At 42.7% G+C, this 18,956-nt stretch overlaps 1 protein-coding gene across 1 annotated transcript in view; it reads right to left on the minus strand.

Annotated features, from left to right (window-relative positions):
* Positions 1-18,956, minus strand: part of SCN11A (sodium voltage-gated channel alpha subunit 11) — an 82,127-nt gene that overhangs the window by 15,710 nt on the left and 47,461 nt on the right. Inside the window, exons 16-21 of the mRNA XM_069473459.1 lie at positions 11,694-11,807; positions 10,884-10,998; positions 9,465-9,619; positions 6,418-6,591; positions 1,323-1,421; positions 570-839 (exon numbers count right to left, since the gene is read on the minus strand). Of these exons, the coding sequence (XP_069329560.1) occupies positions 570-839; positions 1,323-1,421; positions 6,418-6,591; positions 9,465-9,619; positions 10,884-10,998; positions 11,694-11,807 (927 nt within the window). The remainder of the gene's footprint in view (positions 1-569; positions 840-1,322; positions 1,422-6,417; positions 6,592-9,464; positions 9,620-10,883; positions 10,999-11,693; positions 11,808-18,956) is intronic.

Below are 18,956 nucleotides of genomic sequence, written 5' to 3' on the forward strand. Positions count from 1 at the left end.
ACCCTTCTGGGACAGAATATTCAAATAAATGAACAGTAGAAGGGAACTCTAGGACACGTATCTTGCATTTTTTTCCATCTCCATTTGCACAAGATAAAGAGTTTAAAAACAAAAGAAATTTTCACCTTAAAATTTACTAAAGAAGCTGTGGCCCAACTATTGGGAAAAAAAGCCTGATTAAGTCTCTTTCCTGATGCCACATCTGTTTGCACTGTCCATCCAAGACTTGACAACTGTGGTTTAAACAGGCAGTTGTTCAAAATGTCATGACCTACATCTAAGGCTCCACTCCTCTCCGGCTGGAGCCCTGGAGAGCCAGCAAGACACAAGATAGGACAAACTCAGAGACGCAGGTCCTTATAGGAGAATCAGTGGGAGGTACAGCTCAGTAGTCTACAAAGTTAGAGATGCTCGGTAGGGGCCAATTCTAGAAGGCGTTGGCTCCCATGTGAAGCATTAGAATTTGACTCCATTATCTCAATGGAGTCACTGCATTTTTATTGGCTGAGAAAACATGATTCTTTCAGGTTTTCTCTCCTCAGAGTGAAAAACACAGCAACAGCACTCACCACCTGAAACAGAGCCAGGTAAGCGTTCCCCACATTGTCAAAGTTGACTTCCCCGTTGTACCAGGAGAAACTGCCATTCTCACATTGAGCTCGGTCGGCAACGATCTTATAATCAATGAGTGAGTTTGTATCTGTTCCGTTAACGCATCTTCCAAATTTTCCAGAAAAGAAGTTTACTCCCAGGATACAAAATATGAGCCAGAAAATGAGGCAGACAAGTAAAACATTCAGAATGGCAGGTATGGCGCCTATAAGAGCATTGACCACCACCTTAAGGAAACAAAGTGGAAGAAAAACATAACCGATGAGTAGGACTCGCCATGCTCTTCATCGTCACCAGATGGGCCTGATGTGCAGAGCTAGATTTCTTGCAGCTCCGTCTTTATTCTCCACACCCCCTATCCCCACCCCATGGCAAGTCCTGCTCTCAGCTCCATACCTAATGGGTCCTTTCTGTTGCCACTGAGGATAACTAGAGAAGTGCCATGTGATGATGGTGTTAGAGACATACGTGGCACCTGCCCTGGAATCCTGAAGGGAAGCCAGAGCTCTTCTTGGCTGTCAAAGAAGCTCTTTTAGGATAGAAAGTATATCTTAGACTTTTTCCACCTCTCAAATTCTAAGCACTGGGCTGGATGAGAGCAGCCTGGGAAAAGCTTGGCAATTTAAGAAAATCCCAGCCCAAGAAGAGCAGCCAGCGTCTCCGTCTTTCCCTGTGAGCTGAACTTCCACCCATTCCCCTGGAGAATGTACCTTCATTCCTTCAAACTGGGACAGTGCTCGGAGAGGCCTTAGCGCTCGTAGAGTCCGGAAGTACTTCAAGTTTAACTCAATGAGACTGGTCACAGAGACCTGGTGGGAAGAGAAGCCACAGGTAGTGCACCTGACTTGGTGTCCAGGGAAGCCAGTGAGGGGTTGAGAGCCCTCTTTCTGAGAGGCAGAATGCATCGTGCTCATAGTAACAAGTCAGACCCTGTCGGAAGTGGGAGAGCAGAGGGAGGGTCCATTTTTCTCCTTGCCTAGCAAATCTACAGTCCATTAAGATGGGAACAATGCATTATCATTATCTGTTTCATGAAAGACAAAGACAACCTGAGAAATTGTTGTAAATTAAAGGAAACCAAAGAGACATGACAAGGACACGTAGTATAGGATGTTGAATTGGATCCTGGATTGGTGTGGGGGCAAGGGCTGGATGGGTGGAGAGAATTAGCCATAAAGTACCTTGTGACAATTGACAAAATTTGAAGGTGGATGTGGATTTTAGTATTGAATCAATGTTAAGTTTCCTAACTCCAATCACTGTATTGTAATTATGTGAGACAATGTCCTTGTTAGGAAATACACACTGAAATGTTTAGGGGTAATGGGCATAATGCTTGCAACTTAATCTCAAGCAGTTTAGATTCAAAAATGGAGACAGAGTGAGACAGAGAAAATGACAAAAGCAGACAGGTGATATGGTAATAGTTGGCGAATCTGGGGAAAGAGTATGAGGGTTTCTTTATAATATTTCTTGCACATTTTTGCAAGTTTGAAATGATATCAAAATAAAAATTTACAAAGAAAAATTAATTATTAGTTTACTAGTGTTTCCCCTCATTTGAATAGCTCCTTTTGGGGGAATTAAATGCAATTTTTTTCTCCCAAAATACTTCTCCCCAATGGAACAGGACTGAGGATCAGAAAGCTCTGTTAAGTACACGAAATTAAAACCTGACAATATGCTGCACTTAAGCTGAGGACTACTTTTTGCAGATCTTTAGCCATTCTTATTAGTTATGGAGTGTCTTCAGAGGCTCAATTTGAAAGAGGTAAGGTTCAGCTGGACAGGAAGTGAATCATGATACTCCTGATCAAGCTGATGTCAGAGTTCGCTAGCATCTAAAAACATTCCCCACTATTCCTACCAACCTCATGGTTGTAGTGGAGAGAAATTAAGTTACTATGACAATTCTGTCAACAAGATTCAAAAATTTTTAATCAATTTAAAATGTTTGTATTTGTAATGGTTTTTTAAAACAGGCTTTTTATTTATAATGACATTACTTTTGGAGAGAGTTATTTAAGCAGTTTTCTCACAAATACTCCTTTTGGCCCTAATCAGATGGAAAAGGATGGTGAAGTTTAGCAGTTCTGGCTTTACCAAATCATTGTCATAAGTGATGTAAAGAGTTGTTCCCTAGAGGGACATAATATTCCTTTTCACCTGGGCCTCTCTCCAGTCTCTGTTCCAACAAATTTGGAGGCATCAATGAGACACTCATATAAAACATTCTTTCCCACTCTACAGCACTCTTCAAGTGGGAAGTCTTCTGCTAACTTTATCTTATTTTTTTTCTATCTAAATTGCATTTATCATTCTGCACTGTTTTTTGTTTTTGTTTTTTAGCCAAATTTTGAAATCCATCAAGTTGATATATATTCTTATGGTTTGCTCCTTTTAACTGTTATGGAATATTACAGCATATAAATATTTGTGTTTTATGGATCCATTCCCCCTTGGTTAATATATAGGTTATTTCCATGTCTTTGTTATCATGAACAATAGTATACTGGACAGACATGTGCATTTTACCTGAATACACAGATAAGAGTATTTCTTGGATCTGTTAATATAACAGAAAGTGGTATTTGTGGATTGTGAGTTGGGCTCATTTGTAATTTTACTTAATAGTGTAAAATGCTCCTTTCAATGGCTGTACTAATTAAATTGTTAGCAGTGATTAGAAATTACATTTTCCCATATCCTTCTCAAATTTTGATATCTTCCATGTTGGCGTGGGTGTGGAGAGATAGGTACACTCATACACTGCTGGTGGGACTGTAAACTAGTGCAGCCCCTCTGGAAAGCAATGTGGAGATACCTTAAACAGATTCAAGTAGACCTACCATTCGATCCAGCAATCCCATTATTGGGCATCTACCCAGAAGAACAAAAGTCATTCTATAAAAAAGACACCTGCACCCGAATGTTTATAGCAGCACAATTCACAATCACAAAGATGTGGAAACAACCCAAATGCCCATCGATTCATGAATGGATTAGCAAAATGTGGTATATGTATGCCATGGAATATTACACAGCTATTAGAAATAATGGCGATATGGCATCTCTTTGGTTCTCCTGGAGAGAGCTGGAACCCATTCTATTAAGTGAAGTATCCCAAGAATGGAAAAATAAGCACCACATGTACTCACCAGCAAACTGGTTTCCCTGAGTGCACATTTGGGAATAACACCAATTGGGTATCGGACAGAGCTCGGGGCTGGGTGGAAGGGATGGGTGTATACCTACTTGATGAGTGCAATGCGCACTGCCTGGGGAATGGACATGCTTGAAGTTCTGACTGGGGGGGATGGGGTGGGGGAAGGGGAGGGGTGCACACCTACATGATGAGTGTGATGTGCACTGTCTAGGGAATGGACACAATTGAAGCTCAGACTCGGGGGGATGGGGAGGCATGGGCAATGTATATAGCCTGATCTTTTGTACCCCCATAATGAGCTGAAAACAAACAAAAATAAAAAATAAAAAAAATAAAAAAAAATTTGATATCTTCCAACTTTAAAATTTTTGCCAATCTGATGAGTGAAAGAGGTCTCCCATTTTAATGTGCACCCCTATGCTAACTGGTGATATAGCTAGTGTGTATTTCTTCATACACTTATTCCTTTTGTGAATTGCCTGTTTGTATCCTTCTCCCATTTTTACTTTGGGTTGTCTTTTTTTGTCTGTGGATCTCTAGGAAATTTCTCTATATTGTGGATAATAATGATCTGTTGTGTACATGGCACATACTGTTTCCTAGGCTCTAGTATGTCTTTAACTGTAATTAGAGTATTGTTGAATAGAAAAATAAAAGTTTTACATACTGATGTAGTTGAATTTATTTATCTTTTTGTGCTTTATGTTTGTGTTTTTCTAATCCAAAATTATAAAAATAATTTTACATAATCTTGATTGACCAACATTTTAGGATTGTTCATATACATTCTCTCATTTAATTTATACAACAGCGTTGCAAGCTAAGCAGTGTTATATAACACCTATAATATTATAGACAAGGAAATCCAAAGCTCAAAGGATCAGCAATTTGTTTCAGCTCAAAGTGCTCATAAGTGGTGAATTTGATATTCACACCTTAGTCTGTATGATGCCAAGGCTAATAATGATAATAATGAACACCAACTGAGTGTTTTCTCTGTAATTGATAAAGGTACATAATTATAAGATTCTTTTCTTTTCTTGTTCTGTTCACTTTTTTGTCAAGATTATACTTGTCTCATTAAATACAATATTCAAGCTTTCACTCTTTTTCCATTCCTTGTAACAATTTGAATAAGGTTGGGGTTAACTGATCCTTGGAAGTTTGGTAAAACTTGTCTATAAAACCATTTGGGCCTGGTGCCCTTTTTTGACAGTATGGTTTTAAGCTACTATTTTGACATTTTTAATGGTTATTGCTAGATTTATTTTTTCTATATTGCATTCAGCAATTTGGCCATGCCCTAATTTTTATCCATGAGAAAACTGATGTCAAAAGAAGGGAAATGCTTTGTTTAAGGTTACACAAAAAGAGAACAGACATGTTAGCTTTAGGACCCAGTCTCCTAGTGTAGGGCTTGTATCCAGTAAACCGCAGGTCCCCATGATGGAGATAATAACCATCTGTTCACATGGTTTATACTGGGTGCAGAGTTATTATATTTGCACTCTGGAAATTGATAGGACTGACAAGAATGTGAATGAGCTTATTTCCATCTTTGAGTTCTGTTGGAGCTCCCATGGCACTGATGCCTTTCTAAAATGCCTGAACCACATGGCTTATTTGCGTCCACCAACACCATCATAGTTCTCTGGTGGAGTTTGCTGACCACATGGCTTATACACATGTATTTGTCTCATTTACATTCTTAAATAGTGGGGACAAAATCTAACTAGTTAGCTCATGATAGAAAGGATGTAAGTGTTAAAATCAAGGGCTTTGGAGTGAGACTTACTAGGTTGGAAACTCATCTACACCACTTGTAGCTGGGCATCCCTGAACATGTTTCCTAGCTTCTCTATGACTTACTTTCCTCCTCTAAATATGGGAAAAATAATAGTTCCTACCACAAAGAGCGACTGTGATAACTAAAAGAGAGAATGTACATGGAACATAGGGCGGAGCACCTGGTACAGAGAAAGCACTCAATAACTGTGGGCCATTATTACTGTTATTGCCTTTAGCATCATACAGACAGGGGTATAAATACCAGTTTCACCACTTATCTTCTCTATGACCTGAAACAAATTGCTAATTCTCTGAGCTTCAGGTTTCCTCCTCTTCAGTGTGGTAGGTATTGTATCATGCTGCTTAGCTCAGAATATTGTGGTACACATTAAATGAGAGACTGTGAACAATCCCCTTATGTTGCTTGGCAATCAAGGTGGGGACCAGCCTGGTCTGTTGGCTGCTGACCTGCTTTGAGAAGTCTTGAAAAGAAATGGAAAGCCGGAAGAAGAAGGAAATATTGAGGATATTGAAAGTTCTTCTAGGTACGCATGAGACACAAGTGCTTGTGGAGAGAAGTGCTTGTGGAGAGAAGTGGAGGAGTGCCATCATGGGAAAGATTGGGTGGTGAGCACGTAAAGTGCAGTGTATGAGTGGTAGGACCCAGGAAGGGGTGCGCTGCTGATGGAAAAATGGCGACTACTTACCAGTACTGTGAAGGAACAATGATAACAAGAAAAATATTTTGGAGAGGCATTCATCGGAGACACACAGGAAAAGCAGCTTTCGTATGACCCCCCCCCCTCCATCCCCCAGCCTGGTCTGCATGGAGACAGCAATGATAAACTTACAATCACAATGATGAAGTCGAGCCAGCACCAGGCACTGGTGAAATACTTTCTAAATCCAAAGGCCACCCATTTCAGACACATCTCCAGGATAAAAATATATGTGAAAATATTGTCAGTATAATTTAGGAGTTCTCGGATTTTGGGTTGTTTATTAAGGTTAACATCTTCAAATATCTGAAATGGTAAAATATAGCCATAGGCCAGGTTGAATATTTACAAAAAACTCATTGCTCACTTTATTTTTTACTTTTCTTCCTTGTGTGAATAAAAACTAGTATCTCTCTTCGTGATCTGGTTTTGCTCAAAATATGAAGACAGAACTTTTCTAATGAAACCAATTCCTTGAGTAAGTGAAAATGGAAGAAGGAAAATCCTATTTCTATACTTCTGTTGCCACAATAGTTCCTCGGTCTCTCTATCATCCCCCCAGCTATGGCAGTGGCTCTATTCAGCGCCTCTCCATCGCTCACAACGTTGAGCCCAAACGCCTTAGTCTGCATTCCAGATTATGCCAGCCCTGAGGCCCATCATCTCCCACCACAGACAGCCTTCTCCCTTTGCCCCAGCGTTCCCTACAGATACTAACATTTTGCATGCACACCATGACACACAAAATCTGGGAAGCCCTGGGCTACAGCACCCAGTGTAAATTACTTTGAATATTAAACATTCATTAAGTGTGATTATGAAAAAGAGACATCCTGGCTTTCAGAGAGACTCTTTTTCATGCTATATCCAAACACTGACTTCACCCAAAGTGTATGTGATTCTACAGGGTCTATATGACTAGGGTATAATCTGTCCTTTTGGCCTTTACAGGGTTTCTGAGGATGAAAGGAAGGGAGAAGGCCTGGTACTAAACCTGCCCGTAACATTTAGGCCAACACTGAAGGCAGGAAAGAAATCAGCTCTGCTGTCAGGGACTAAGGTAAGCCCACAGCCCCACATCCATGGGAAAAAAGAATGCTAAAAAGTAAAACGATCCCACTTCCAACTGCCAAGTGGGTTTTTGGCTGGAGAAGGCCCTCCATTTCCTTCTCTGCCCTGTTGGCTCCTCTTCAGCCTTAAGATTTCAGGAAACCTATAGGAAACCTAAGTGAAGACTGGGTTAGGTGCCCATCCTACAGGGTCCCATATGACCCACTGTTGCCCTTAGTGTATCATTTAATTGCCTCATCTATCTTGGTCTATAATTGCTCCATCTGTCTTTCCTACTGCACTCCAAGCTCCTGGAGGCCAGGGACTTGATAGTTTGTTTGCCTCTTAAGGAAAGACAAATCGGAGTGGTATTAGAAGTTAATTTCCTCCCTCACTTTGGAAGCTTAGCAGTAAGCTGGCTCAGCAGGTCTGCATTAGCTCAATGGATGACCAGCCAGATACCAGCAACTGAGCTTCAGAAGATTCTGCATTATATAATAACTAGGCCATTTTATGATCCAGGAATCTCTCATTATTGCAGAGTTGCCTAGACCAGAGCTTCTCAAACTCTAATGAGATCCAAATCACCTAGGGAACTTGTTACCATGTCAGACTGCATATCTAACAAGCTTCCTGGTGATGCTGATGCTTCTGGTCCATAGACCACATGCAGCGGCAAAGACTAGATGTCTCTTGTTCTCATTTCTCTACAAACAGGTACAGGGGCTGGGTTCCTCTCCTGCATTGTGTGGTCAGTCTTACTCTGCCCAGCCTACACTTGCCTTTCTGAAGGCAGATGGGAACTAGGATTGTGTGCCCTCTGCCACATCTCTGACTACAAATTTTCTCTTTATGGCACCGTGGGGCATTTGTCTGTGGCCTTTTGACACCATCACTGCTTTCCCACTGACTAGCACAAGTACCATTTGTGGAATAAATAAAAGGAAACCCTACCACTTGAGTAAGAGCAGATAGCCAGTGATAATGTAATCACTAGAAGACTACAGGTCACCCTGGACTCAAGACCAGCAATAAAAATTAATCAAGGGAGCTCCCTGGAATGCTTTTAGAGAAATTTGCTTTTTGTTTGAAGAACAATTTACATTGCAGTAAGTAGATAAATGGGGCTGTATGTTGATCACAGTCCCCGGTGGGTCTGGCGTCTTTCACCGAGAGATCACACAGGTGTAAAGCACTAACCAAAAGGCATGGGGAGCAGGAGCAAAGCATTTCTTTGACCTCTCCATTTCCTAGTGACATTTTATGAAATGCTCTGTCACTCTAAATAATAAGGGGGAACATAGGACTCCATTCATTTGACATAGCAAATGGTAAGAGAGTTTAGTTCCATATTACTTATGACCATTATAAGGGAAGACACAAGATAGAAGGGAGAGGGAGAGGGAGGGGGAAAATATGTAGGTAATAAGAGGGAAGATACTGTTCTCCAAGAGGGGGAGAGGAAATGGGGCAAAAAGGACCAGAAGGTGTGGAGAGGGGGCAGAAAGGAACTGATGGCTCTATGGCTGTGGAAACTGATGGATGCAGAGTTATTTCCAAACCTCACTGGGACTCACACCACACCTTGATCTGGAAGGACCATACACGTACAGAAGTATCTCACTATCTTTCCTCTTAAGGGATCATGAGTGATGGAAAATACCAAAAGCAACTTATCATATCCTAATCTGGCCCCTGTAGCCCTCTCCCCTAATATTTTATGTTTTAAAATGCAGCACTATGGTCTTCAGGAAAAAGGAGAGTGTAGGAGCATTGCTGCCCAGAGGAGGAAATATGTAGGACACAATGAAGATGTCTAGAAATCCTGCTAGAATGAGGGGTAGATGAATGGGCCTGGGCTCAAGGGCCGGACTCTAGAGGCCACTTTAAGGCTCTGGGTTGGGTTACTCTTCCACACAGACAATGCATCTTTGGCTTGAGGGTTTCCCAGTTGAGCACGACTCCAGAAGTCACGCAAATCCCCACCCCCTGAGGGAAGCATCAGGGAAGATCCCACTTCTGCCTGGCCTTGCACATTCACATCTCCCTGGGGGGCGGGGGCCAAATCAGAACGCGGCTCCCCCAGCTGCCCTAACACCCAACATCCCCACGAGACCATGAGGATTTACCAGTGCCCCACTGCTCAGCAGAATCACAAAGATAATAAAGCTCTCAAACCAACTGTGATTCACTATTTGGTAGCAGGTTTTCCGCAGCTTCCACCAAGTGATGCAGGGGGACTTTCTCTTGTCCATGCTACAACATGGAAAGCAGCAACCCAGGCCTGAAAGGAATCAGTGGTAGCAATATCATTAGTGTCTGCAGTCAGTTGCCCTAATAGCTCCAACTCTTTGCCCCTCCCTGTGTTCATGCCCCTTGCTATGACCTCTCTTTAATGAGAGAAGCAGAGTGTCTTTCTAACCCCTTAAATCTGGGCTCAGCCATGTGGCTTGCTTTGGCAAGTAGAGTAGAGTGGAAGTCACAGTGTGCCAGTTCTGAGCCCAGGCCTTGAAAAGGCACTTGCTCTCTTGCACCATATCTATAAAAAAGGCATATTCACGCTAGCCCATTGGTCCTGGGTGGAGGATGATAGTCACACAGAGCAGAGCCAAGCTGCCCAGTTGAGCCCAGGCTGTATCAGTTGACTCTCAGGCAATGGCACATGTATGAATACAGCCAGCCAAGATCAGCTGAGATACCCAGTCTAGACCAGCTGAATTGTTTTTTCTTGGCCTAGGTTAGTCCTAAACTTAAAAGGAAATTTTTAATTTTTAGATTCATTCATTAAGTTAAGTCACTTATTTATTTATGAACATTTGTTGAACCCATTATCTAGGTCAGCTTCTATTCCCCCACCAGAGATACAGTGCTGATGAAGTCACTGCTTTTGTTTTTAAGGACCTCATGGGGAGACAGGTACAAATAAATTTCTCATGATGAATGTAAGAAATAATGAAGGCCCATAGAAAGAAGCTACCACATTCACTCAAGAAATTAGGAAAGGCTTCATGTATTGCTTATTATGTGCCAGATACTCTTCTAAGTGATTTCTATTAACTCATTTAATACCCACAAAACTCTTTGCCATAGGTACTATTATTATCTTCGTTTTATAAATGAGGTGCAGAGAGATTAACTAAATTGAATAAGTCACACATCTTGTAAGTGGAGAGGCCAGAATTTGAGCCCAGGCAGTCTGGTTCCTGAGCTGGAGATCCTGATTACAACAGCCAAGCTCTCTTCTCTTGGTCTATGACCTCAAATACATGTGGCAGACATGTTGGCCTAGTGGGCTTTCTAGGAAAGTTTTCTAGAATGTTTACCCTGCTTGTTGGGCTCCATGAGTAGAGCCCACTTAAAGCAACAATTTCCTGAAATCCTCTCTGCCTCAATCTGACTATGGCCCCAAGAATCTACGGATGCCCTCTCTTGCTTTTGTTCCCAGTAGAAGTGGAAAGAGGCATTTACCATAATCCCAGAGTTTCAAAGAAGAACTGAAATCCCATGCAAAGACTCTGTGAACTGGATGCAGGAACACTACCACTTACCTTTGGGAAAACATCTCTCTGGTTCCTTTGTGGGAACCATTTCAGGTAACCGTCCAAATGTACCCTGCAGATCAATGGTGCTACATTCTGAAAGCATACTGGTAGCATCAGACTTCTGTATATCAGAACAAAAGAAAGGGGGTGTCATTTATTAAGACTCTCTCTCACCATGGTAGTACCTAATTCCTTACTGTCTGATTTGTTAGGGAAGAAACCAACTAGGCAAAGGTTTCTAGGTATAAGAGGTATCAAGAAAGCGCCCCACCTGTTGGGTCCCTTTCTAAGTGCTATGACCAGCCCGACTTCATACTCTCCTTGGCTGAGGAAGAGCAAGGCATATGACAATACAGTTCATTAACTCTTTTCTTCCTAAAAATCATAACCCTGGTAGGCTATCTAACCCCAATTAGGGAAAGGCTACCTTACAGATACTATAATTTTTCAGCTATCTCAACACCTGGAATCATAAGCCTAGACCAGTGGCTCTCATTGATATTTGCCCTCCAGGAGACATACTGGCAATGTCTAGAGACATTTTTGATTATCATAACTGGGGGAATGCTACTGGCATCTAGTGGGTAGAGGCTAAGGATGCTGCTACACATCTTACAATTCACAGAAAAGCCCACTACAACAATTAACTGTCCTATCATTGTAGTAAAGTTGAGAAACCTAGCCTAGACCTTTGCTTAAGATTCAATTCTGGCAATTTTGTCAGCATCAATGCTGATATTTTTCCATGATGGCTACTCTGGAGAAGGTGTGTGGATGAGCCACATGTTTCTTCCGACAACACACTAGCAAAATTACCTTTCGGGGATTCTGTATAGCCAGACAAGTATCATCAACAGAGAACACGTCAATTTCCACACTTTGAACTCCTGGGCTGGTGGGCTTCTTGGTCTCCTGATGGAGTTCATAGGTCTGACACAGAGAAGCCCAGAATAAAATTAATATTCCTCCTGGATATCTCACTTGAGATGAAACAAGTTGGAATTTTATTTGGTTTTCTGTTTGCCATGAGCATAGTCTGCAACAGTATTACTTTTTCTTTTCTTTATAAAATCTGCTCTGGGAAAAACTCAACATAAAATAATTCTAGGAAAACTACTTGAGGAAAAAGATTGAAACTTACTGCAAAGTTACATAATCAAAACAGTATGGTTCTGGTACAAAACTCAGCAAATAATTCAAAGATGAAACTTATATGGGAATTTAATGTATTTTAAGGTGTATCCTTTCAACTCAATGGCTAAATAATAAATTACTTAATAAATGGTACTGATATGTAATGCCATAATATAGTAAAAATAAAATCTATAATCATCTGATATTCTGATATAAAAATAGATGAGTACAAATGTTAAAAATTTTTGAAACATAATTTTTTTTATCATTTGGGATATGGAGGGTTTCCTTAGTAAAATAGAAAACCAAAAGGTATAAATAAAAATATGAAAATATATCACTACATAAAACTAACAAATAAATTTGGTTTGATGACCTGGCAGGGATATGTAAAAAGGATGCGTGAAGTCACATTTTAGGTGAGGGCTTCATCCTAACAGCTATGTGAGAATTCCTGAGACTCTGACATTGTAAGCTCATGATTTAAGAACATTGTTCCACTCTGAACACATGTAATAACTTACAAAAAAAATACACATACACAAATATACACAGAAACACACACAGAAAAAGAGGTAAACATACCTATGGCCTAGTGCCCTATGTGAGGAAGGGAACCAGAGGTACATTTAAGGTTTGAAACTGTGGGCTGGGGTAAAGTTTTTGCATTTAATAGAGAAAATGAAAAAAGGCAAATGCTTGTAATTACAATTATACAAAGCTGCATACCTAGGGAGGCAGGAGGAGGTACAGCCTCAGAAATATGACCTGGGCAAAGGTACCATTGGTTCAGTGTCCAAATCTGCAATATTCCCAGTATTACTATTAGACAAGAATCCCAAGTTGCAATATAAGAAATGAAATGTATGCCCCAGAAGGGTTTATTAGAGACAATCACAGAACTCAGACTGCAAAGAGAGTGACAGATCCTCTCACTAAAGATGAGGTTTTAAACTAATATCCAAAATATATGAGGAAAAAAACATAAATTCAGTAGCCTTCCAAAATGAATAACTAGGAGGTGAATTTACTGGAGAAAAAGATGAAAGCAATATCATAAACTGAAAGTGTCTTTGAAATTAATGTTTAGAATTTAATAAAAAAAATAATTAATATACAGAGTTTCACTTCCTGGATGACAACATGAAAATCTCTATAGATATTCTCCCCAGGGAAATAAGAGTAAGTGGTGAAGACTATTAAAAAATCATTTAAAGTCTCTAGAAATTGTCCTGAGGGCATACATCAAATGATTAAACATTTGTTTAAGAAAATATACTAAAATTCAGTAAGAATAGCAGAAGTCTATGGCATCTAAGCCATGACCTACCCTCTCCCTCCCCGCCCCCAGCCCAGTTTTTTAGAAGTTCCACTCTAGGCAGAGGAAGCCAAAAAGATGGGGCTCAGTTCCCAACCAAGGGATACAGTATCTTATCAGGACCTGCAGGCCACCAGTGTTTCTCATCCCCTCCACCTCTGAGTTGAAGAGTCTAAATTCTTGTGTGGCCAAAAAGAGTCTAAATTCTAAGTGTGGCCAAAAAGTTTACTCCTTTTCCCCATCCAGTCCCAACTCATAGGACAGAGACTCCACCCCACAAGCAGCAGCCTGAGAATAGCGGAGCCCTGAGCATCCTCACTCAAGCTTACTTGTAGGACTACAGGAGGCTACAAGAAGAGGGAAGCTGAGAAGATGAGAGGCTACTGCCCCCTGTTGAGTACCTGGACTAGTGGCTAAGAAATTTTGCCCAGGTTGGGAATCAATTCCTAAGAAAAAAGAACTCTGGAGCTGTGCTGGAAAGAACTGACTTTATTTGAAACAAAGTGTGGGGGAAGTTCAAGCCTAAGGGTGTTCTTGAAAACAATGGACATTGTGATAGTAAGCAAATAAGAAGAGGCTGGTAGTTCTTCTTCATTAAAGGCATAGGCCAGCAAGTTCACTGCAGAGAATCATAAAAAGAGACAGCTAAGAAGAATCCCCCTGGGGTCAAAACAAATCTCAAGGTCTGGCATTAAAAGCTACCCCTTCCTGAATTTAATTGAATCAGACTGTTGAGCAATTTATGCCTCATGGGTTGTCAAAGAAAATAGAGCAATTATCCAGCAATTAGTTGAGCTTAAAATCTGAGTGTAATACCAAACGAGGCAGATGGCTTAAGAGAGATCATAGAAAGAGACAGTCAAATAGAGCTCTGCTAAAACAACAATCATCCTAGACTGACTGTGTGCACATCCAAGGCTGTACTCTGAGTAGCGACACCAAAGATTTCACATTGTATGTATGTGGAGGGGGTGGGTTGGAGAGAGAGTAGACGTCACTAAAATAGTCTAGCCAAGTCACCATTTAATAAACATGCCCCAGAAAGAATAAAGATGACTCAGTTCTATAATATAATACTTAAAATGTCTAACATTAACAAAAATTATGAAACATGCAAAAAATAGGAAAATGTGATCCATACCTTGAAAAAAATCAAGTAACAAGAAACAGTATGTGAAAGGGCCAAGATATCAGAGTTAACAGACAAAGAATGTAAAGCAGCCATTATAAATACATTTAAAGAATTAAAACACACCATGCTTATAGAAGTAAAGGATGCTATGATGACAATGTTTAATCAAATACAGAATATCAAAAAAGAGATAGGAGTTACATAAAAAAAGATCCAAATAGAAACTCTGGAGTTGCAAATCATAACTGAAATGAAAACTTTATTAGAGAAACCAAAGGTACGTTTGAACTGGCAGAAGAAAGAACAAGTGAACTTAAAAATGAATCAGGCTGGGAGCGGTGGCTCACACCTGTAACCCTAGCACTCTGGGAGGCCGAGGCAGGTGGATTGCTCGAGGTCAGGAATTCGAGGCCAGCCTGAGCAAGAGCGAGATCCCGTCTCTACTAAAAAATAGAAAGAAATTAGCTGGACAACTAAAAATATATATAGAAAAAATTAGCCAGGCATGGTGGCACATGCCGTAGTCCCAGCTACTCAGGAGGCTGAGGCAGTAGGATCGCTTAAGCCCAGGAATTTGAGGTTGCTGACGCCATGGCACTCACTCTAGCCCAGGCAACAAAGCAAGACTCTGTCTCAAAAAAAAAAAAAGGTGAATCAGTGGAGATTATGCCATCCAAAGAGTACAGAGAAAAAAGAAGAAAGATAAATGAAAAGAGCCTCAGAGGAATGTGGGGCTCCATTGAGAACACCAAAGAGAAATGGAGGAGAGAGAAAACAAGCAGAAAAAGTATTTAAATAAATAATGGCTGAAACCTCCCCAAATTTGATTAAAAACATTAATCCACATGTCTTAGTCAATTTTTATGCTGCTATAAATTTATAAAGAACAGAGATTTATTTCCTACAGTTCTCAAAGCTGGGAAGTCCAAGACTGAGGGGCTAGCATATTGTGAAGGCCTTATTGCTGTATTATAACACAGCAGAAGGTATCACATGGTAAGAGAGGAAAAGACAGGAAGGGGCCAAACTCATCCTTTTATCAGGAACCCACTCCTGCAGTAATGGCATTAATCCATTCAGAAGAGCAGAGCCCTTATGATCTAATCATCTCTTAAAGGTCCCACCTCTCAACATTATTGCATTGGGGATTAAGTTTCTAACACATGAACTTTGGGAGTGCAAGGCTGGCGGAGGGCACCCCTCCCCTCCCTGATGGAAAAGAAGAGGCCCACGAGACCTGCCTCGAACAATGCCTGCTAGGCCCAGCAAAGTTAAAGAATAACCACACCCCAATGGTTACCCTACTAAGGGTCTCAGCTCCTGGAGTCCGTCATGGTTCCTGGAGTCCATACATACTACCAGCCCCTCCTATTTCTCAATACCCACCCTAAAACTACAATGGAAAATTCCTTGCTCTCTGTGCCATAAATCCTCCCGCCAAAGAAACCCCAATCCCCCGGCCCTAAAAACATATATAAACCCACTCAAAACTTCTGGGCAGCAAGGCGTCTCTTGCCCCACTCTTGGGACCCATGAACCTTGCCGGGGAATGCTCCAATAAAGCCTCATTACTTAACCCTTTCAACTCTACTCGTCTGTTTCTCTCTGGCGCCGACCATCCAAAAACCTTACAGGGGGATACCTTTAAACCATAGTATTACATATCTAAGAAGTTCAATGAACTCCAAAAAGGAAAAACTCAAAGAGATACACACCTACATAAGAGTGAAAGTGTGAAAAGGCAAAGAAAAAAATCTTGAAAGTGGTAAGAAAAGATTGGCCCATCATATACAAGAAGACACCAATAAATTAACACTGACTTCTCATTAGAAATAATGGAGGCCAAAACACAGTAGGATGATATATTCATAGTGCTAAAAGAAAAAATAACTGTGAACCAAGATTTTTATATTCAGCAAAACTATCTTTAAAAAATGAAGGTGAACCCGCACGCGGGGCCCGAGTACAGACAGAAAAGCAGCGCCTGAGTGGGAGCGGGCGCAGCAGCAGCAGGCGCGAGGCCAGTCCCCCCGGCGCCGCCCGAGCCAGGCACTGCACCACATACTCGGTGCGCAGCCGCTGGGACCGCTCATCCGCCGTGCACGCCTGGGCCGCGTCCACGCATCAGTTCTCTCCCGCCGGCCTCGCAGACCCAGGTGGTGGAGCGGGCAGGCTGCAGTGCTCTGTGCCCACTGCGTGCACACTTCACCCCCTCCCCCGCCACACTCTCGGAAGGTGAGGGGCGCTCAAAACCCGAGGGATGCAGAGTGTGGCCCCAAAACGTGGCTGACTGGCGCTGACTGGCTCTCAGTCGCGAGGATGAGCAGGCGTGGGCTCTAGAGATCTCTGCAACACGTCAGGGATAGAGGGGGCGCATTGAGGCCAAAGCCGGCCTTCCCGGAACCACCTCTATCCTCAGAATGGCCACACACACCCAGAGGGGTCCACGGGGCTTCTTCCACCCTCACGGGCCCTACCTGATGGGGGAAACAGGCTTTCTGGGGGCCTGGAGACCTCTCAGACGTGGCATGGAAGACAGCGGCCATTCCTTGTCCTCTCCTCTTGACGCGCTGGGAAGCCTGGCCTTGCCTTCGCTCCCCTCCTCCACCTCCCCCCCTTCCCCAACGGAGACCCTTTGGGTGGGTCTATAGGTTTCTCCCTCCTTTTCAACCTCGTGCACCCCACTCCTGCCCCCTGTATCGAGTGTCTTCTCGCCTCAGTCTTTCCTGATGCTCCGTAGGGTCTAACTCATCTTGCCCCATCTGAACTCTGGCTTCCCCCAGCCCCTCCACCGCCACCAGCCAAGCCAAGGAGGGATTCTGAGCAAGGGCTCTGGCCACTAGAGAGCCTGTTTAGGCCTGGCGGCCAGGGTGTGGATTCAGAGAGGTCCCTAACAGCACCTAATGTCGCCTGAGGTCTTGGACCTGCCTCTAAGTGCTTACCTGTTTTCCTTGCCAGGAGCGCCCTTACCCTATCTCCACCCTCAGCAGCTCCAAGATCTCCTGCTTTAAACATTTACCAGATTCCGTTCCCCACACCACATGCCATAAAGGGACCCAACCTCCTCATAACCCAAGCGGGGAAGGGGCAGTCGAACGTGGAACAGCAGATTCGAGACTCTGATGATTTGAGCAAGCAGTCCTGAGGCCCCAAGACTGAGGGTGGAAGGCTGGGTACAGAATTGGGAGAAGGGAAACAATAGGGGAAAGTTCCTGGTGCACAGGTACCAAGGCTGGACTTGGGTCGGGGGTGGCTCTGCTGGACCCAAAGGCTGGACGCTTGCCACACAGTGGATTAGGTTGCCACGTGTCCCCACACCCCGAGTACAGGCCTCTCCCCAGCACCCCTGCATGCATCTGGCTTTCCCCAGAATCACTCTCTTGTGCTCCCAGCCTGTCCCAGAGGAACAGGGACAAAGAGGCCAGGGTTGGGGGAGGAGATGGGCGCTCACCCAGTAGCAGCAGTAGCAGTAGCAGCTGCTTGGACCCCAAACAGCATGCCATGCCGGACAGTGAAGAGGAGGACAGAGAAGGACGGTGGAGGCAGAGCCTTTGTCAGACAGGTGCCAGCTTCCTAGCGCCTTCCCAGAAGGAATGCGGTGGAAACCTAAGTGTGTGCAACACGCTGGGAGGAGCCTTAGCAGTGGCAGTGACTCCCCATCCCCACTGAGTCCCCACCCCAGGCTGCCCTTTTAGGTAGATCCCAGAGTCACCGGATCCAGCGCCTGAATGTGCCGAGAGGGATCCCAACGCACTAGCCCTCATGTCCCCTGTCAATTCCTGTGCTACCCCTAGCCCCATTCCCCTTAGTACCCTCTAGCTACTATTATGTTGTCTTTCTCTAAACAAGATACAGTATTGTTTTGCATATGTACAGACTTTGTATAAATGGTTTACTGTATGTATCACTCAGGAACTTGCTTTTTCTCTCAACACTTTTTTGAGATTTATTCATGTTGGTGTTTGTAGAACAGTTCATTTTTTTTTTTTTTTTTTTTTTTTTTGCTGTATAGTATTCACCAATGTGACTACCATATTTTATCCATTTTTTTTTTTTTTTTTTTTTTTTTTTTGAGACAGAGTCTCACTCTGTTGCCCAGGCTAGAGTGAGTGCCGTGGCGTCAGCCTAGCTCACAGCAACCTCAAACTCCTGAGCTCAAGGGATCCTCCTGCCTCAGCCTCCTGAGTAGCTGGGACTACAGGCATGCACCACCATGCCCGGCTAATTTTTTCTATATATATTTTTAGCTGTCCATATAATTTCTTTCTATTTTTAGTAGAGATGGGGTCTCGCTCTTGCTCAGGCTGGTCTCGAACTCCTGAGCTCAAACGATCCGCCCATCTCGGCCTCCCAGAGTGCTAGGATTACAGGCGTGAGCCACCGCGCCCGGCCATTTTATCCATTTTTATATTGTTGAAGATTGAAATTTTTTCCTAATGTTTAGCTATTGAAAATAATGCTACTATGACCATTTCTGTACATTCCTTCTGGAGTA

Source organism: Eulemur rufifrons, chromosome 7 (assembly GCF_041146395.1).
Source record: "Eulemur rufifrons isolate Redbay chromosome 7, OSU_ERuf_1, whole genome shotgun sequence".
Lineage (NCBI taxonomy): Eukaryota > Metazoa > Chordata > Mammalia > Primates > Lemuridae > Eulemur > Eulemur rufifrons.